Here is a 21,677-nt window from a genome sequence, read left to right on the forward strand (position 1 = left end):
CTGTGAAAAAGTAAGTGAAAAAAAACATGAATGGGTGAACTTAATTGGTCTTATTCAAAACAGTGAATTTACCAGAGTGGTGTCATTGTTTATTGTAGTTTTGTTTTTATCTTCCTATGTGTATATTTCATGCTATAATTAATTTTCCTCTATTGTTTTGAAATGCTTTTTTATTTGTTTGTGAGACAGAAGAGCCAAATGACAACCTAGGTAAAAACAAGTCATCTTTATCAGTGTGTGCATGTACATAGCATGCAGTGCCACTCTTATCTCAAGGGATTTCCACTTTTGATGTCCATACTACGTATTACATGGACCCTTTTCCCCACTTAGACACCACACCCTGGACCCATTATCTGAAGTCCTGCATATCAAAGTGTGTTTAATATCCCCCTCATAGTGCCCATGATTAAATACAGAGCTGTACCTGTGTAGCCTATTTCAAGGATATGTAGATGGTGTAGGTTTTTCATACAGAATGCTGAAGGGAAGTGGGTGGAGCTGATAGTCCTGTTGTGTTCTGACAGTTCATATGAATGTGGTTCTGCCCAGCAATCCCTAGCATGTCATCAGAAATAGCCTGACTTCAAAAACAAAAAAGTATATGTAAACAAATCTACCTTACTAAAGCTCAGAATTTAAAAAAGATATAATTTCATGTCTGGACCTGATCTACAAATCAGTGTGCATAATTGCTGAACACAAAATTTGTAATGTAAGTACACTACAGTAACTATAACAAAATTAATATTAACATATGACAATATTGTGCCAAGTTCATTAAAAAAATCATATCTTCTTGTCATGATTCACGAATCTGCTTCAGTTTTAAAGACTATTATCTTGAAAATTACATTATTTGTTTTCATAATTTCATATGTATTTCTTGTTGTTGGAGGAACCCTTTGGCAAGATGCCAAATGTTTCACTTTGGTAGGTCTTTTAATAGCCTACTGTTCACCAAGGCATGATAATATTGTATGGAATGTATCTTAATTTATACAGAAGGGAATTAACATGATTTCAAATGGTAGAGTGACTTTTGTCACAGTCTGTTTGCTGGCTATTTTGTAGTAGATATGTTGAAGTCTGAAAGAAATTTATTAAAGGATATAATAATTGTAGTAGATATGGCAAAACATTACAAATTTCTTTCAGACCATTGCAGCTGCAGGTACTGTAGAGCCATGACGCCATCAAATTATTCTCACAGGAAAATGTCACTTCTTTCAAGTCTGACTTCAATATCCGATATATCCCGGGCTTTCGTTACTTTAATATCCATACATGTATCTTTGTTTATCTCTATAAATTACCCAGTGTGAGCACTTCCTGGTCTCAGGATAAAACCAACCGTCCCAACCAATTTAATTAATTCACTTCCACAAATCTTCTCGCTTCACAATTAATCACGACTGTTACATCTCCATACATCAGTTGCTAGACAAGAAAAAACCTGTGGCCTTCTTAAATTCTCACACCATAACAATTAACATTAACGTTAACGGTTCAAATACAGTATATCTGATACAGATGTGTTGAATTTAATATCAAAGGTAAGAAAAATGTCAATCGCTGAGAATCCATTGTTGAGAACAAAGGAGCAGATGATTGTGAAATAGGCTACACCATCCAAGCATGTCAGCTTTCTTGATTGTAAGTGTTTCTGAAACCCTCAACCCATCCGACGGAGATGAAATTTGAAATGCATGTCCATATGGTGTTTATTTTCCAAGATTCCGTGGTCTGGTTGTACCTGCACTAGTACATTTTTAAGCTTGGTTTTAGTAAATGATCTTTTTTCTTTCTTTCACAAACTAGATAAAATACGGAAAGATGTTATGTCCAAAAGTACTAGCGGGTTGGAAATCCTGCTGTCAGGTCTTGAGGTAGGTATTTGCATTATCATCGCGCAGTATTTGTCATACATGTTGAGTCAGTTTGACACCGTCAGACATAAAATGACTTTCCTGTGTAAGAAAAGTAGAATGACGTGAAGACCTGAATGTCAAACTAGAGACATGAATCTTGTCAGTAAGTGACGTAGACATAAAAACACACTAACAGTCATGAAGTGTCGTGATGCCGGTACTTGTACATGAATAACACTCCTTATGCTTCAGGATTTCAGGGGAATTTTTAAAAAAATATGGTATCCTAGAGCATTTCTAACTATGCACTGGGAATTTCAATAGAGAGTTGATTTCCCCAGGTCAAACACTGTGCCATATCCCATTACATTAATGCTGCAATTCATTTCATAATAACTGGTTTGATGTATAGCAAGTCTATTATTGGGCACCATAATATCTGCAATTCTCATATCGAGTAGTTGTGAAGAAATGGGGTCAGGATTGATTGATCTCAACAATGTGATGCTATGCCAGGGATGATTGTTAGCTTACAGTCAAACAACTAATATCTGCTGAACTCACTGTATCAGAGATAAATTATAGATATAATTTACTTACAATATTGAACATCACAGAATCACAAATGTCTCCCCCTATGTTATTTTCAGAGTTCAACAGACAGCCAGACCTCCCTGAACATAACCTACACTCTGATCGACATATTGCTATCGGGGAAACGTTCGACGGCTTTTGTGTCCAGAGGAGCTACTCAGGTTGTCCTGACGGCTTTGATCACTGCAAATAGGGAACAGACTCCCTGTGATGAACTCATCGTGGGTATTCACACAATACTTGCCAAAATAGGCTCCAAAGGTAAGTCACACACATAGAGACACACAGACATTGTTATTTGCTATCAACCACATCTCTGTACCCATCTCCCTCCCTCCCCTCTCTCTCTTTCTCTCTCTCTCTCTCTCTCTCTCTCTCTCTCTCTCTCTCTCTCTCTCTCTCTCTCTCTCCCCATCTATCAATCTATCGATATCTAGATCAATCTATTCACCTACATGTACCTATAATACAAGTTTTGGTATAGACATATAGATACATGTAGATAAAATTAAAAGCTAGTAAGTCAAAACAAGCTCTGAAAAGTTTTAGTTATACAGACATTAGACATCAATATATTTATACATTAATACTGAAGTGCTCTGTACTTATAGCTTTTTCAGAGTCAGTTTAATGCTTTCCTTGTGAACAGAGCTGCATCGTATGGAATTCCCTTCCGCTACGTTTTTAATGCGATAAGCAGAGGGCACCATGTCTTCCAGGATTTCTTGTTGTTAAAACGTTGCTTTATAACGAGTTACACTTCTGAGAAAAACAAAATCACTTGTATAAAGTTCCAAAGACAGAAACTCTGTTCCTTCATCAAGTATTGTGATACTTTTAAATTTTCATTCATCACGGTTCAAAAGAACTAACACTAGAGGAAAAGAGGTTAAATATTTTATTTCTTTGTTGACAGAAACTGTCAGGGAAATATCAAATGATTGTGTCTTTTCTATTTTTTACAGATCGTAAGTTTGGAGTGAAGGCCAGACTCAGTGGTGCATTGCCAATTACACTGTCACTGGTCAGAAATAATGCAAATAATTTCAAAGTATTGTTGCCTTGCCTACAAGTGCTCAAAATCTATGTTGCCAATGGTGAGTATATTTTTTGTTGCTTTCGATTTTTTTTAGCTCAGATTAGGAGAGTCGTTGTTCGATTGTAATATTATGTGGTACATTGACTGATAAATCTTGGCTTGAAGCCTCAAGGAGTGTCATTTTGCAGTTTATTGACGGAATATCATCCAAATATATTCTCACTTCCTCTTAATCAGATCATATATCTCGAATCCTGCCTCTCACCTCCCCATCTGCCAAGTCAGTTAAAAAGGGATATTGAACCAAAAGCTAACATACACTTATTTCACCTTCTCGGCATAGTATATTAAAGCATGTTTAGTCAGTAAAAATCATGTGTACGGTATCGATGTTTTCAGGTCATTTTATCATATTGCTGTTGTAGCATTTTCTCTGAGCATATACACATTGTCAAAATTTTGATGCAGCTGGCCAATGGTTGCCATATTTTTCATGCTGCAATATTAATACACGAATCATTTCAATTCTGTATCATAGTACATTTCTCATATACGACTACCATCTATTAGGCAAAAAAAAAAAAAAGAAATGTTTCTGGTCAGGCCTTTCTTTAAAAAATGGTGCGGCGACGCGGCTTTTTTTTTTTTTTTTTTTTTTCCCTCCTCCTCAAGGGAGCGAGCAGGGTCAGTTAAAGCGCCAAACCTTAGCGGCTATTTGCATAATCATTTGCATATCATTAATTTATATTTGCATATGGATGTAAGCTTGCACATGCATCCACACATACATGTACACTCACAACAAAATGCAATGGTAACACACAAGTGTGCAGTTTGAACATCATGGAAACTCTTTATTACACTTAAATAAATCATCACAGTATTGTAATTACAATTGCAATTAAACACAAGATTCAGATTGAAACTTTGAGAGCAAGAATGGTTCGTCTGATTGGAGTTTCATTAATACATAGGCCTATATTGCTAATAAATTGTCAAAACTTGCCAACAAAGAGGAAAATTCACAAATTTAAGCTTTACACAATTCAAATGCAATTGAGTTTTATATCATTTTTGAACGACAAACACCGCGAATAATTTTTCATCACGGGGATAGATTTCAACCAGCGCCCCCCCCCCCCCCCCCCCCCCCCCCCCCCCCCCGCATAACTTCTACTTCCACTGAACATCGTCGTTCGATTCTTGATTTTAAAAATACCACCAAGATGATCACAAGACATGAACTAAGTACAACTAGAATCCCTCGAAAATCAGGTGTAAAATCTTTCAGAGAACGTGTCAGAGTCTGCAGAGTGGAACCACACGCGACGCCAGGATCAATGTCAACACGTTATAAACCTGTCGACCAACATGGCCGCCGCCATATTGAAATTTATGCAATGTGAACTCGATCGCGATCGTGATCGTACTCAGACAAAACTCATCATTGTACAATCATAATCAACCTCACCAGTCAACTCTTGTTTCTTTTGCGGTTCATTTCGTTGATCAAAGCATGGGAATGTGATCAAAGGCCCTGCTAGTGCTACAACCGCTACCTCTGTGAACACTTGTCCGCGATGTATACTGTCTTTGTTGGTCGTAGTAGTCGTTCTGGAATGAAAATTTGTGAACACCCAGCCGATTCTTCTATTGTTTTAAACGTTCCTCTCAACACTTCCGGACAACTTATCTGATGCATACCATACTTCACACTTCCACTCTTTCACCAGGTTAAAAGTTGCAGTGAGCGCTTATGTGTAGACAATGCATGCATCAGCTGGTAGCTTCGCAGAGCGTGTGAACTAAAAGATGGCGGGAATATTTTAAAGCGTAGCGGGGAGAATCAAAGCGTAGCGCTAGCGGGGGGGGGGGGGGGGGAGGCGAAAGCGTAGCGGGACCGCTATGGCCTGGGGATAACACTGAGTTTTGTAGTTTTATCAATATAGTAACATTTAAACTGTTCATGCAGTCACTGATCATGTGCCCTAAAGAATTTTCTTTCTCTTCAGCCGTTTTGGTTTGGTGTTATAGTAATCAGTATGTACTAGTTTGCCACAGCCGCCGGCCTCAAACCAGGAAAAAAAAGGGTGACGCGCTGTTGTTCAAGTGACGCGCGCGCTGACCAGAAACATTTCATTTTTTTTTTTTGGCCTTATGTGCACACTTTTCATGAGTATAGCAACTTTGTATGATGGTAATTTGAAACTTAAATTTTTGAAATGACATTCAAAAATGTTAGTTACTACTCAGACCGTCTGACGATTGTATCCAGTAAATCAAAACAGCATTGACGTTCAATAGCCACAGTGAACCTCAACTGTTTGAAGATTTCAGCAATGCTGGCATCAAAGTGACTTTAAAATTCAGCCTTGCCATTAAAGTTATCATCAGCCCAGGGTTCCGCTTTCAGTTGCAGCAATTTTGTAGCTTCCTGTGTGCAAAGAAGTGTGTAATTTAAAGAATACTTTTTCAAAAAAATATGAATAAACCGTGGTGTTATGGCAGCCTACACATCAGAGTCTTCATTTTGCTTGCAGCTTGTCAGCTAGATTGTTCAGTACAAAACTTGTTGAGTTCCCAATCCCAAATTTCTCATACTTGGTTTTGAATTTTGATATGTCAATGATTTGATATCAAATCCCCCTTACTAAGAATGGTATTGTCACTCTTCATCTTGTCAAAAAAAAGGCTACGCACACTGCAAAATCTCAAAATTACATCAAAAGAGAGCTTTTCAAAGAGATGTCCACCACGTCGCTAGGCCTACCAAAGGTTGGAGTGAAAAACCTGGAGGAAATGGCACTGATCACGATTTTTAGGTTGTTACTAAATATATCATCACATGCGTGACATTTGCTGCTGCTGCTTACAAAAATTACATCTCTCTGGTAACTGGATTCACTGGTTACTGCTCTTGTTATTCTATGGCTTTAATAACAACATTGTGGAAACAATGTACAGCTCCTGTCAATTATGTCATTTAGTACTTTTTGAAATTCATCAAATATCAGGGTCAAATGTTTATTTTTTGCATATTAATGAGATATCTATGTTTAGTTTTTGCATATTAAATGAGATAATATCATTTGTGACAGTCAGAGTTATTATAAATGATCAAGTTCATATGTAAGTTTCTTGGTCTTGTGAAGATATGGAAGACATAACATGTTGAAATGTTAAAGAAATTTCAAAACTTTTTGAAAGCTGAAAACTCAGGAACTGTAGATTTAAAATGTTTGAAATATGAACAGAGATCACTAATTCAGTAGAGTTGAATAAATTCCAAGAGTTTGAGAGTGCACAGGTGCATCGAACCAATATCAAATTTGAACAGTTTTCAGAAAGTATTATCATATCAAATCATATTATTATCATATCTCAATACCTCAATTGGATCCGGATTGCTTCACACAGTGTAGCAACTCTTAGCTCATATGGCTGACAGTCACAGATCAATTATCATGGTCCTACTATAAACTCAGCAACCTTCACAGCTTGTAACATTTCACAGCATCACAAGAATGGTCAGATAACAGTGATTCTAATCAGATATATTATTTCCAAAGCTTCACATTTCTCAGAATCACTTCAGAGCCATGTTTCACTTGTTTAAGATACTCTTAGCTTTTATAAAAAGGATTCCAAGAACACACCATCATAATATGTATATGTATATATAATTAGGTGGTTTTGGTTCCCCACAATTAATTCCCTTAAAAGTTCATATACTTAGTCCCTCTCATTCTTGAAAATGTCAAATAAATTTTTTCAAAAATTTAAATGCAACATTCAGGAAGTCTGACCCTGTGACTGTGACTGGCAATGATTGTCCTGATAGGATGCAATGACCTGAGTCCTGATTCAGACATCACTATCGGCAATGTTTCACTGACATTTAGTACCGCAAATCGACTCTGTCTTGAGGCGTCAGTGTGCGTCAAGACATTATACCGCGACGAAAAGTTTAATATGGTGACCAAAAGTTCAACAGTGGCGTAGATTGTGAATTTCCAAGATAACCTTGATATATTCATGTAAAGACAAATTTAAATAGAGATGGGTGATCTGATTTTCCCTTGAATGAAATATGGCTCTCTGAGCTATCCACTCTGCAGGAAAAATAATGAATATAGGAAAAAAAGATTTATCATCTTGCAAATCATTATCTAGCAATTTAACTGCTTGACTACCATACAGAGAAAACATTGCCAAGAAAGGATACTTGTCATGCGAAGTGTCAAAATGTTGACCTGATAAATATCGTTCATCGTTAGCAAAAATTGATAGCTTCTGAAATATTAGTCCTATGATATAATGTGCTCTTGTAGGGCCAAATTTAAATAGATCTCAGAAACCAGACTTCTCTCTGGAGAGTTAAGAGGCTTTCACAAAGACAATTGGATTTCAGCTGCATTGAAGGATGAAATTTGCATTCAATTCTCAGTGAGTCACGGCTGTCATATGGAAGATTAGTTCACGTATACAAGATAGTGAACCAAATATAATCAATACATTCTGATAATCAAATCACAAGGTATGGCATTAAAAAGTGAACAAAAGATGAGGTGATTGAAAGGGATATGAAAGATATTCATAAATGCACCTGTGTATCACAAACTTACAAAGTCATATACTAGTATAGTATATACATGTATACCGATACATTGCCATACATACACATGTATATATGTATATGTTTATGTACATACATACATGCATATGTATATACATACAAACATACATACATACATACATACTACATACATGTATACATACATACATACATACATACCGTACATACTACGTGTATACATACATATATACCCTACATACTACATACATACTATGTACATACATTTATACATATATTTATACACACATACATACAAAACTCAAACACTATAAATGCAGAAAGTATTGTTTAATTTGATATTTAACAATAGCGGGAAATTTTTCTGTTCAAAATTTCGACATGTATATATTTCTATATGCAAGAAAACAGAGTCCTGTTGTTTTCATCCCACAACAAGAGTAAACCTTGCCCTGCCTATGAGGATATCAAACCCTGAGACAACCTTGAACTCAGAGCATTTGGTTGAGTCAGAAAAAGTCACTAATGGATGAAGTCAACATAAGCAGCTAAGAAGCTATTAATACTGCCATATCCAGGATGTGCCCGTATTATGCATTTTGACATAACGGAGTGTGTATTACCTTTCACAGGAAACGACCGGCATAAGGATTCACATCCTCTGTGTGTTTTTCCGTATGCCCTCTTTGTGTGAAACCAAAGAAACGCACTAAAAATATAACCAGATTAATTTCTTTTTTTCCTCCCTCTCTCTCTCAGCTGTCAATTCCTCATGTCTGGGTAAAGGTGGTGCTGTAAGCTGCATGTTTAGAATACTCGCTGTCTGTGGCAGAAAACACCTCAATATCGTCAAGTGAGTTGTTAAAAAGACTATACATATTTAGAATGCCCTCAGCCATTAAGTTCAATATTTTTGACAAACATATTTATATTTTATACATCAAGATGGTATCATATCTACCTTTTGGGATACTGAGACAATATGAATAATACATATGAGCAAAGTAATACAATTGCAAATATGACAGCATGAGGGCCATTATTTATGTCTTTAGGACAAATTTACTGTTACTGTGTACGTTTTTATTTGTTTTTTATTGTTTTTTTTGTGTGGTTGAACTGCATCATTCCCCAACTTGCACTTTTTAGCTCCCATAGCCATATGTATATATGGCAATGGAAGCTATTCTTATAGGCTAGGAAAATGTCTGTATGTCTGTATGTCTGTATGTCTGTCCGTCAACATCAAAAACTCCAAAACCGCTGCACATTTCATCTTGATATTTGGTGTGTACATGGATGATGGGCTGTAGATGAGATTTTGTTCAAATGAAGTTGTCATTGCCAAAAATATGCAAATTAGTGCCAAAAAAGGCGTTTTTGGTAAAAAATCTCCTTCTTCATAACCGCTGGTCAGACAGCTTTGATATTTGGTATACAGGTCCCTAGGGATAACCCAACTTGGATTTTATCAAATTGTGATGAAATATGCAAATCTCTATTTTTAAGGAATTTTTTTGTCATTTTTGGTCAAAAATTTATTTCATCAAACCGCTTGTCTGACAGCTTTGATATTTGGTATACAGGTCCCTAGGGATAGCCCAACTTGGATTTGTTCAAATTGTGATGAAATAAGCAAATCTGTATTTTTAAGGAATGTTTTTGTCATTTTTGGTCAAAAATTTATTTCATCAAAACCGCTCATCTGACAGCTTTGATATTTGGTATACAGGTTCCTACAGATAAACTAAATATGATATACAGAATATATGATGAAATCTGCAATTTTGTATTTTTGGTGCAATTTTTGCCATTTTTGGTCAAAAAATGTGTTTCTCAAAAACTACTTGTCTGATGCCTTTGATATTTGGTATACAGGTTCCTGGGGTTCTCTTAGTGTGATATAGTGAAATTTGATGAAATCTTCAATTTTTGTATTTTTGGGTCAGTTTTTGCCGTTTTGGGTCAAAATATTTGTTTCTCAAAAGTTACTCATGTGATAGCTTTGATATTTGGTATACATTTTTATACATAATTATGATGAAATCATCAATTTTGTATTTTTGCAGCTAATTTTGCCATTTTAGGTCAGGCCATCCTGAAATGAGCTATCAAAGATCTCAACCTTCTTCATCAATACATATGTCACAAAACGTTGCTCTCTTCATAACACAGCAGAGCTCTGTCGACCATTGGGTCGTTTGTTAGCTCCCATAGCCATATGTATATATGTTTACAAGTTTACATTTTATTGAAAATCTCAATAGCCACTGAGCAGATTAGATGAAAAATTAGCATGTAAGTACTTTGGGCTGACCTGAAATGATAGTGCACATCTTGGGTCAGTATCTTGGACTTGCTATTTTTCATGAATTTTTTTGTAATTTTCTCCCATTTTTGGTCAAAAAATCTTCTTCTCTGAAACCACAAGTCTGATTGATTTGAAACTTGGTATGGAAGTGCATAGGAGTGACCTTTCTCAAATCTGGGCAAATCGTGGTGAAATTTGCATATTTGCGTTTTTTGGCTATTTTTTGCATTTTTGATCAAAATTTTTTTTAAACTCTGAAACCACACGTCCGATTGAGTTGAAACTTAGTGTAGAGGTTTTTACGGGTGACGTCAGTAAGATTTGATCAAATTCTAGTGAAATTTGTATAATTTTATTTTATTGGGGGAATTGTTTCTATTTGTGATAAAAAAATCTTTTAGCTTGATTTTAGCTTGTTTTGATAACTATATGGGAGCGACCAGTGACATTGTCACTATTTTTTGTAAAATTTAATACATTGCATTCGCTATCGATGAGCTCTTCAAGTTGTTATGAAAGCAGTTCATCGACCTTGCATGTGTTACCTCTTGGAATCAGATCTATGATGTAGTTATAACACCATTATAATGCAAAATCTATTATTGTCAGATTCCAACTTAGTCTAGATGTACAATGCTGCCAGTCTAAGCACATTACAGTAACCACATGGATTTTGCTATTGTTAGTCCCCGCTAGACAAACTCCAGCACAGGGACTCGTGGATTGGCAGGATTGGTTTTGTGCATGTGTGCATGTGTATGTCCATATGGAGACGTTTCTCAGACATGGCTTGGCAAATTGTCACAAACTTTGTATAAGGACAACACACTATGGCATACATATGATACACATTGATATGACTGCCAGTTTGTAAAAGAGATATAATTTACACATGCCTAGACTGATTTCATTCAAAGTTTGCACAAAGATAGCAAGTGTTGAATTGTCCAAAATTTACATGAACAAGAAACAGCGTAACTTTGAATTTTCACAGGTTAAAACTGTCAGTCTGAGCAGAAACTACAGGTGACCTTTAGACAAAAAAAAAATTGCTTTTGACAGAAAAATGTGCTTATGCTCACCTGGTGACCAATGCTGTTTGAGTGTCATGTCTCATTGCACAAAACATATAAGTAAGATGACATATATACCCCCAACATGGATTAGAAAAAAAAAAACATTTCTCTAAAAATGAAAATGCTTTCATGTTTGCAAATTACCAAAATATGATTTCACTTCTATGTTTAGGCCAATCCAGAATATCTTTCTTTAACAAGCACTATTTTTTTTGTTATTTCTCAGATTAGCCCTAGATACACTTTCACAGTTAGTCAAATCAAGTAAGTACATCAGCATCTTTCAGTGTACTTCTGTGTGTCTGACATAATATAATGGTTACATCCAGATGTATCTGTGAGAAGATATTTCATTCAACACTCTTGAAAGTGATAGTCTGTTCAAAATCACAGCTGCCTTTTGCAGCGATTTCAATGCCATATCTGATACAGGATATTAACTTCCTTCTCCATTCATTCAATAACATGGAATTTTTTTTCATTGTCTCTCTCTCTCTCTCTCTCTCTCTCTCTACAGAGAGTAATTCGGCACGTGCCATAGGCCAGGGTGGTATGACAATCCTCTTGACGATGGCGTTTGATTGGCACCGCTCTGATACCAGGAATAGGCATTATAATTTGAGGAAGTCCATTCTTATTGTAATTAGGAACATCACGTCACTGAGTGAGTATTGCGCGTGAGAAGCCAAATTTATCAGTATTAGGTTTTTTTCATCCCTCATTAAATCAGAATTGATGAGTATCGGGCTTTTGTACCGATTGTTGAGTCAAAATTGATCAATGCCAGGTTTATATCCATTGTTAATCCGGAATAGATTAGGATTATGCTTGTGTTCATTATTCTGATTGTTGGAAAATCAAACTGAGCACATCGTGAAACTGGACAGCTGGTGTCTGTGTGCTTCTTATAAAATCACTTACAACTGATAATATTCATATATCCTTTAACAAATTGGTTATAAAGTTTTGTCAAACCATTTTACAATAACCTTCGATGTAAGGTTTGAACATATCTGTATATCGTTCACTTTTAAAGAATTGCAAAAGTGGACAGAAATATACTTTCCAATGACGGTAAATTTCCAATAGGAAATACACAACAAAATAACAATTATTTTTAAATCCACCTTTGAATGGTGGCGATACTTCACCAAGGCAAACTGATGTCAAAACCAATGTAAACATTCTGTATCTGACATCCTTTACATGTTTTGATATCAGAGAAGAGAAATTCTTGACCATCATTGAAATCTTTGCCACGAGACACTGTCTCAGACTATTTCAGAACACGACCCCTCATCACACACAGAATGGCACTGCGCCTTGTGTCTTCAAATTCTCTCAGTACAATAATTCAGCTACAAATGTTCCACATCTTTGCAATTTTGATGATTCCAAATTATCGGCATCTGTACAATAAAGAAAAGAAAATTGTTCTCAGTGTTTTTCTAATATATTTAATGTGTATTTTTACAGAGGCTGGTAGAAGGGCCTTCATCCAAGCAGATGGCACTAAGATACTTTATGCAATTGCTCAGGAGATGACAGAGGGTAAGTTTTGTTTTTTGTTTCATAAGAGTCTTTGATTTAGTCATCAGATTGCTCTATATTGGACATGTCATGCTAGATTGGTTTTCAGCCAACTTGACCCAATAACATCAGATAAAGCTGGCAGGAAAACAGTTGATGTAGATCAGTGTGAATGGAAATAGCATTGTGGGATAAATTAGATCAATCGATCAAAAAGACAGGCGCGGTTGAGTCCATGTACGTTATATGCCTCGGCAAACAAATGAGCCTTTAATTTATGTTTGAAGCTGTTCACAGTGGATGCTTGCTGAATTTCACATGGACAGGAATTCCAAAGTTGTGGTACCACAGATGATAAAGCTCTTCCTTGACGTTTAGTGTCCACAACATCATATTATGCTGCTGACGTCTAACCACTGTGTATCGTAAGTCATGCAGTGGCCTGTGTGAATTTTCAAATTCAAAGTCCATCAGTCATTGGCTTTCTCCAATTTAAGTTCCTTCAGCATTGTATTCCATTTGTTACAACCAAGAATTGTAGGCATTGGTTCTTGTTTACATCATGAAGGTTTTGACCAAGATCATTGGCCAGACACTTTTGATAATACACCTTGCAACCATTTTCTCAAAATGGGACACTGGTGAGGTTTAACCCTTTTCACAACCATGGTATCTCCTAAACCCATTGTTATCATTGTGATTGTGGACCTGTTAACAGGGAACTAGGGGTGATCAGGTCAAAGCAATGTGCGTGAAATTTTACACCAATTAAACCCTGATGCCATGTAACAACTTCATTCTCTTTCATTTGCAGCAAGAGAGTGTGAACCTCTGGTGACAATTATCAGTTTGATATTAAGGAAATGTTTTCCAAAGAACCGACTCCCAGTTCAGAGCATCAAGAGTTGTATTCCTTTCCATTTACCCGAAGCAGCAGCTGAACATGTGGAAGTTCCCCTCGAAGCACAAGGCAAGTCTCTCATCTTTAGAAAAAAAACCCTGAATCGTCCATGAAAATGTTTTGCACTGCACTCAAATCTGTGACCGGAAAAAATAATTCTGAACTTCCCAAGAGGGATATGCTGTGTTGGTTTCAACAGGGTGAAAAGAATGGAAAAAAAGACAGCTTCCCATTTGGAGTCAAAGGGTTTGACATGGGGTGATGTAGGGTTTGAAATTGGGTGATGTACATGGGTGGAAGGGAATCATAATTTAATTTACTTTTAATTTGGGATGAAAGTCTTTGCAATCTGATCAAAGGATGTCAACAGGGGTAGGCAAGGGGCTAGTGTCCTGCTAAGGGTTGAAGGTTATAAAAAGGAGCGAGTGCTGTGCTGTGGGTTGAAGGGTGTAAAAAGACGCTAGTATCCCGCTAAGGGATGAAGGTTATAAACCGGAGCTGGTGTCCTGCTGAGGGTTGAAGGGTGTAAAAATGGGATACAAGGGTTTGAAATAGGGTGAAAGGTTTAAACAGCGAGCCAAAGGGTTTAAAATAGCATAACAAGATTTTATGGAGAAAAATATTAGGGCAGACAAAGGATGTTGATCCTCTTGTGAGTGAGGGGTTTAAAATTGCATGAAAGAATTCATCAGCTTTCTTGTTATCTATTTTACATATTGCAGTCAAGTGTGATACTGACATTGGTGTACTGAAACTTCACAATTACATCTTGTCTTTTATTTCTTTCGTCAATTTCAGGAGATGATGTGATGGATGAAAGTGACGACCAGGATGATGATCTGAGCAGTGACGATGATGAAGATGACACACAACAACAACAACAACAGGTACCGCAATCGATTCTTCAGACTTATCATGATACCCTAGCTCACTGTGGGTCACCTCGCATCGGCAACTTTTCATCGTGGTGTTACACATGCATATACCTTCTCTTGTGTTCCTTAGATAGATTATAACTCAGTACACCATAGTGCCATGTGAACAGAAGTATATGCAGGGACAGTCCATTAGCAGAAAATGTTTACATCTCAGCTAGTTACTGTCCTCAATTATTAAAATTGTGTTGTGAGTTATCCTCAATGCGAGACATGGTATTCTCAGAGACCTGAACGTCAAACAGATGCATGGTTTGTCTGAACTTGTATACCTTAGTCAAATCAGTCAATTTTAGATTCAGGTAATTAATCATGTTCATCTTGTGGTACTTCTTGTTGTTATTTGTTAACTTTTGCTTTTCATGATGTGCATACATGTCTCTGCATGGTGTATAAAATTGCAACTGGTCTTTTGTGATATGTAGCCCATTTTGCCGTTGCTGTCGCTGTAATTTCTGTTACGTAAGGCCAAGTGATGTGACTGTCTGTTGCGTTGTGGGTTCTTCAATCACTGTTTCCTGCGGCCATGTGCTGAACTTTCACTGTACGTGTGCTATAGTATATGGAGCAGCTGACTGCTATGTAGTCTAGAGTTGTGTTACTGCCTCTACAGTAGTTGCTATTCCTGCCAATATTGTGCATGCATTACGTTGTGTCTGCTGATTGCTGATTGATTTTAATGTCTGGCTGTAGCTGTGATTGCTATGACAGCTGACTCTATAAATGTACTCCAACTTCAGTCACCATCTTCAAATTTACTGTTATGAAAATACTCTGAATTTTCTCAGCCTTTGTCCTTCAAACATGATATCACTGCTACGTACTTGCAATTTCAGTGTAATCTCAGAAAGTTAAATGGATTTTCAAAATGTTAAAACATGATACCTTCTAAAACTGTGTTTCATGTTCATAGCTCCTGTTGAGAATTCTGATATGAATTTCTTTGCTTAGGTTTGAAACGGTAAAAACCATAAAAACCATATAGGCAGCAGCCGATAGTCACATGACCAAATGCAGCCAATAAGAAACTGTTCAACTGCGTACCTTGTGCTGTACTTGCTTGATTTGTGTGCATTGAAACAGTAGGGTTTTTCAAACTTACTTTCCACGGTGCCTTGCAGCAAGGATTTGATCTGATCGTGTCCAAGCATGCAGTACTGTCAATACCCATACTCTGTACACTTTGTGTTTTGTGTCTCTGTCTGTGGGTTTCATTTTCATGCATGCTGAAAGCAGTGATATTTTTTTTAGATTTTCTTTACCTTTACTTTGTTTCTTTTACCTTTTTGGTTTTGAAGGATATGCAAATTCAGGTCAGTAGACGCAGCACAGTGTAGCATTATGCTGTTCTCCTCGAAGTCTGATTTGATGACATAGTGTGGATTTTTGCGATTTTGTTTTGCTATTTCTTAGAAAATATCATCAGTGTGGTGGTAAATACCAACCTAAGCTTCATGTAGTATACCCGTCGTAGCTCAAACAGTTATTTGCTGTCGTAGCATGTAGCACTTTAATGATTAGATAACTTCTTTTATCTCATTTTATATAAGCCATGCATTTCTTATAGATTATTCTGTGACACTTTGTATTTTGTCATGGATTTAATGAATGATTTGTGGCCAGTGCAGGCATTCTTGCTGTGTGCAGCGTTCAAAATCCAAAGTTGCCCTGTGTGCTCAGACCAGCAATTTCAAAGAGACAGCTTTACAAAGAAAATATTATTCATTAAATTTCAATTCAATAATATATATTTATAATATTATTTATATTATATACATGTGTTTAATACATAACGTTAATTTTTTGCACACCAAGTATATTCAAATACTAAGTTGTGAATTTATCGGCACATTGATTTGTAATACACCGGAATGATCAAAGTGAATCCGTTCTTTGGTTCAGGTGAACAGAACAGATTCTTTGAGTCCATTCTATTCACTCATGGTTTGAGTTCATCGCACATTTTATTGGTTGTCACTGTGACGCTTTGTCTCCAGACGATTTGATGGGTTATAGATTTCTGATTCAAAATTTTACCGTAAAACAAGCAAATAATCGTTACATGTGTTCTGATTGTTTCTTGGGGAAAGAGAGAGAATGCCACAAATTTGAAGATCAGATATCAGTACGGTAAATTAAATATGTACCCTGTACCTTGGTGTTCAGGGCATTGCCAATTTCAAAAGGATGATTGTAAATTTGAAACACAAAATAAGGTAGTATGCACCTCAAAATTGAAAGACTTTAACTTTTGCTGAGACTTTCTGTAGGGGAACTCTTAACCATTCTGTTTTGAAATTAAAGAGTAAAAATCAGGTATCACCGTGAAAAATTTGGTACAAGAGATGAAAATTACTCAATATTTCCTGACGCGTTAATTCAAAATGGCCGCCATCCCTGTGTTAACTCTATGGGGAAAGGTAAAATTTTCGATTTTCACAAATTTTGCTGGTGAATATTTTATTCATTCCACAAGCTATTTTTGCTCCATGAGCTTCAAAGTTATCCTCCACAAGTGGTAGACCAAAATAGTATTGTAAAAGTTTGAGAGTCAGAATATCTGTGCTAAAGGCGCATTCTACCATAAATAATAAAAGTTTCCATATTTTCAGTTCAAAGTGGTGCCATATACTGTTACTACAGTTTGGTATCTCAATAAAGTGAGGAGTATTATTTAATTTTGATTAATTGTTTTCAAAACTTTCTTATAAAAAAAATTACATAGGCATTAGGCATTTACACACATTTGTCATCTATATAAAAAATGTTTGGTTCGTATTTGCCTTACAAAATTATGATAACACGATCTTGTGATCTGTAAGAGTATTGAAACTTTCAGTGAGTTAGTAATTGTTGGAAATTTTGATTTATATTTGTAGTGTTTTCATTATTAGATGGAAAATATTACTGCAATAGTGAATGTTACACCAGTAAAATAAGCGCGTTCTAATCTTCTGTGTATTCGTGCCAAACTGGTATTCAGGAAAAGAAAGGATGTGAAAAGAAAGTAAACATAGTCTCTTTGTCCGTGTTTACAGGAATTTGATGATGGTGATGAGGAAGGGAAAAGTAAAAATGAAAGGCAAAAGAGAACTCCCGAAGATCTCATCATGTACGAGAGCTTCTTCCCAGAGTTGTTAGAATTTACAGAGGTAAGTATGGAAGAACTAAAAATTGATGATAAAGATTTAATCCATTTGCTGTCTGAAAGTATCAAAAAATTTAAGGCACTCTTCGAAACATTGCAGAGCAGGTTCAGAAGACAGTTATTCTGTTGACTTTCCGTAAATTAAGATAGAACAAATTTGCATCATTTTATTTTCTATCTTTGCTTATGGGGGGTTATGTGAATAAAGCCATTACCTATTGAATTCTGGGGCTTAGCAGAGGTGCATTTCATAAGGTAAATTCTCTCGCTGTGTAAATATACTCAAGAAGGGAAGCTTTGGTTTCAGAGGGATTTTAAGTTGCACAATGTATTGTTCAGATCAGAATGAGTGTTTGAGAAGGAGAGTTTGCCATTTTGGAAAAACATTTCCTTGTGATTGAAATGAGAATGATTTGATACAAAGCCTTATAACATGATGTGTAATATCACAGTGTGATTTCATCCATCTGTTTTTGTATACCTTTACAGGAAAACTATGTACCGGAGGATGAAGAAACTGAAGAAGATAAAGATGCAAGTGATGAGAGAGAAATGAACAGAGCGACAGCAGGGGCCATTTTCATCCCCACGGCTGCTATGGACTCTTATCCCAGACACTTTTCATCGACCACAGTCAGTGCATTGGATAGCCGCAATGGGTCGCGATATTTACAGAGCAGGGAAATGAAAGATAATCGCTGCAGTCTGCCAAACTTGTCAAAATACAACTACATGGTTGCTAACGGAACATCTTCTGAGACTGATGTAACGGATATCACGCAAAGCGTGGGTGGTTTTCGCCTTGTGTCGGATTCCAACCTAAGGAGTTCAGCATCTTCAGAGTACAGCACCAGATCCAGTGCCAAAGATCCGTACGATACACGGAGTATGGACAGTGGAAGTGGCTATAGCTTGAAGAACGGCAAATCCGGGAAACATTCGAAGTCTCAAAACAGTTTACGGGGAAGCAGAACCCCCAGTAAAGTATGCAGGGTCTCCAAATCCATGACTTCGATAAAGAGTAACCTCCCGGAGCGCAGTTCAAGTTCTCCTACAATTCCCAGCATGCGGTCAAGAGCGGATGTGTCCATGGAATCGTTCAACCCTGACCTCATGATAACCTCCCTCAGTGCCCAGTCAGCAGACGGTGCCAGAACGGACAGAGGGGAACAGAATGAAAGCACTTTTGAAAGCTCGTCCACCACTTCATCCACAGAGAACACGGAACATTTCAGGAACCCTGATGTGTTTGTGGAAGTAGCTCACCGAACAAAGAGCGTATTGCCATTTACAAAGCTTGCTTTCCCAGAATTCAATGGGCACGTTTCACCTCTGAGGAAAGAGCCCTTCCATGATAGGCCAGGTGGAGTTCAAAGGTGAGAACACATCCTACATGTATGCTGTTTTTTGCCTACGACCTATCATAATAGCAATTTTTGTTCAGTTAATTTGTTTTCGATTTTTAATTTGTTTTATGCTCAATATTACAGGGTGTTTGTGCCATTTTAATTAACCTTTCCCAATTTTCTATATTCTTTTGCATTTTCTTCTTTTTGTTTCAATTGTTTTTAGGAAAAGCCGTGTGTCAAGTGCCAAGCTATATACCAAGTAATTACTTTCTGAAGTATTTATGCAAAATTTGGTGTCGTTTTTTTATGTAGCTCCTCATACAATGTCTTGTTTGTTTGTTTGTTTTTTGAGTGCTCACTAATCCATATGCTTTCCCCGTCCATGTTTCCGATAAGGTACCGGGTTAATTTGGTTTGAAGGGATAGTTGTTAAGAAAAGTATTAAATATTTACTAGCTGTGAAATATTTGTTGAAGGAAACCTAACTGAACTGACAATAATGTGATTATTTGATATGGAGGCAGCCATATCTGTATGCTGTCTGATCATTTTGAAACTCACAAAATATGCCATGGTAGTGTACCTCACACTGTTGTGCAGTGTAGTGCCTATTTTTTTCAGAAGACTTAAAACAGTTGGCTGCCTCCTTGATATTTTGAAAATACTCAAAAATATTTACACCCAATTTTCATACATGTTCAATAAAACTTTTCTTTGACACAAAAAATGAATGGCATAAGATTAATTTGTAAGGAATGAATAATAAGCAATGGATTGGCTGCAAACTTATATGGCAAAGGAGCTTTGAAAGCTTTATGCTGTCATATGCGATGGCTTTGTTCTGCTGCCTGTTGCGTATGCGTCTGCTCTTCTAAACTAATCATGAGTGCAAAAGCTTAGCCGTCCTTCTCTAGCTTAAATTAACCCAAACATGGTGTCTGTCTAGAAAATACTTTTTATGTTGTTTCATACCAATACTTAGTAAGTGTACACATGGTATGTAGCAAGTTAACAACAACCGGTAGTACGTATAGTTATATTCATAATGTTACATATTTAGCTTAGCTGTAGAGAGAACATGTACATAGACTTGAGTTTGACACAAGCCACTGGTGTGGAGTGTATCACTATCCACACGTTTGAATGCACATGAGCTGTGTATCTTACGGGGTCTGTACGTTTCAGGAAAGTCTTTGAAAGTCCCTACATTTTGAAGTCTCCCAGAAAGTCCTGAAAAAGTCCTTGAAAATGAAATTGATTCCTGGAAAGTCCTGGAAACTTGATAATCCTCCTACAATTTTCAAAAATGACAAGATGGTCAGTTATGATATTGTAAAAATGATAAGTAAAATGATTTTTTTTTTATGATATTTGGAATATGTTATATTGGACCTCGAAAAGCCCTTGAAAATAGCTGAAAAAATCTTGGGAAGTTCGTGAATTTTAGCTGACTTTCAGCGTATGGACCCTGCTTTTGTGACATTGGCACATCTTTACTCAGTAGTATGGAGAGTGATTCCACCTGCAATCTGAATCCAAATCCAACCACCAACTGAGATACCCAAATTAACTTTAGATGAAAATTTGCTTTTCCACTCTCAGGTTTAGGAACCAGTAAGTTGAGAAAGTCTTTACTAGCATGTCCTAACTACATTGCATTTGCCACTGTTTACATCACCATTTGTAATTTTTCACATCACCATATTTCTTGGATTGAACTGAAACAACAAACCCACCCTTGTCCCACATAGGTTCTGTATATTTTCACTGCGGTAGACTATCACTCAAGAAAATGACCAGACCATCCTTGACAACATCCAGTCATTAACCCTTTCACCCCCAGTTCCCTGTAAACAGGTCCAAGATCACCATTGATAACAATGGGTTTGGGTGGAACCATGGTGGTGAAAGGGTTAAAAGCAGATCTTTCAACCTTCATTCTTTTCCTGACAAGCTTCATTGTCATTTCTGTCTGACAGGAGTATGATTTTCGACGACATCGACAGAATGATACATCCCCAGAACGTGATCGACAAGACTGTCTATGACATCGATTTGATCATATCAACAAACAGTCATCTCCGTTCTGGTGCGTCCAGAGAACCAGCATACCATGCGTACTGTACCGACGATATCAAGATAAAGTAAGTGAAATTTAACTCTGCATAGTACTTGTAGTAATCCTAATGATTGATCGTTTGCCCAATAATTTGCCCTTTAAAAGATAATGGCGAAATTCTGATTTGTACAGCCAAAGACATAGAATTGTTATTATCAATGCTCATCTGTTAAAAAAATAATACAGTGACAAAAGTATTGGTGTGCAGAG

The 21,677-nt window shown here is 36.7% G+C and overlaps 1 protein-coding gene across 7 annotated transcripts in view; it reads left to right on the forward strand.

Moving 5' to 3' along the window:
* The window catches only part of LOC139121642 (cytosolic carboxypeptidase 1-like), a 57,652-nt gene that overhangs the window by 21,935 nt on the left and 14,040 nt on the right, over window positions 1-21,677 (forward strand). For 3 of the 7 annotated variants that reach the window (XM_070686709.1, XM_070686712.1, XM_070686708.1), the window contains exons 3-16: window positions 1,822-1,889; window positions 2,522-2,726; window positions 3,431-3,562; window positions 8,858-8,951; window positions 11,712-11,749; window positions 12,003-12,149; window positions 12,962-13,036; window positions 13,830-13,985; window positions 14,715-14,803; window positions 16,150-16,164; window positions 17,890-18,003; window positions 18,489-19,375; window positions 19,572-19,607; window positions 21,328-21,492. In XM_070686709.1, coding sequence (XP_070542810.1) covers window positions 1,822-1,889; window positions 2,522-2,726; window positions 3,431-3,562; window positions 8,858-8,951; window positions 11,712-11,749; window positions 12,003-12,149; window positions 12,962-13,036; window positions 13,830-13,985; window positions 14,715-14,803; window positions 16,150-16,164; window positions 17,890-18,003; window positions 18,489-19,375; window positions 19,572-19,607; window positions 21,328-21,492 — 2,221 coding nt within the window. Of the gene's footprint in view, window positions 1-1,821; window positions 1,890-2,521; window positions 2,727-3,430; window positions 3,563-8,857; window positions 8,952-11,711; window positions 11,750-12,002; window positions 12,150-12,961; window positions 13,037-13,829; window positions 13,986-14,714; window positions 14,804-16,149; window positions 16,165-17,885; window positions 18,004-18,488; window positions 19,376-19,571; window positions 19,608-21,327; window positions 21,493-21,677 lie in introns of all 7 variants that reach the window. The other 4 variants (XM_070686713.1, XM_070686710.1, XM_070686711.1 and 1 more) reach the window with 4 other exon arrangements.

The sequence above is a fragment of the Ptychodera flava genome, chromosome 21 (assembly GCF_041260155.1).
Source record: "Ptychodera flava strain L36383 chromosome 21, AS_Pfla_20210202, whole genome shotgun sequence".
Taxonomy (NCBI): domain Eukaryota; kingdom Metazoa; phylum Hemichordata; class Enteropneusta; family Ptychoderidae; genus Ptychodera; species Ptychodera flava.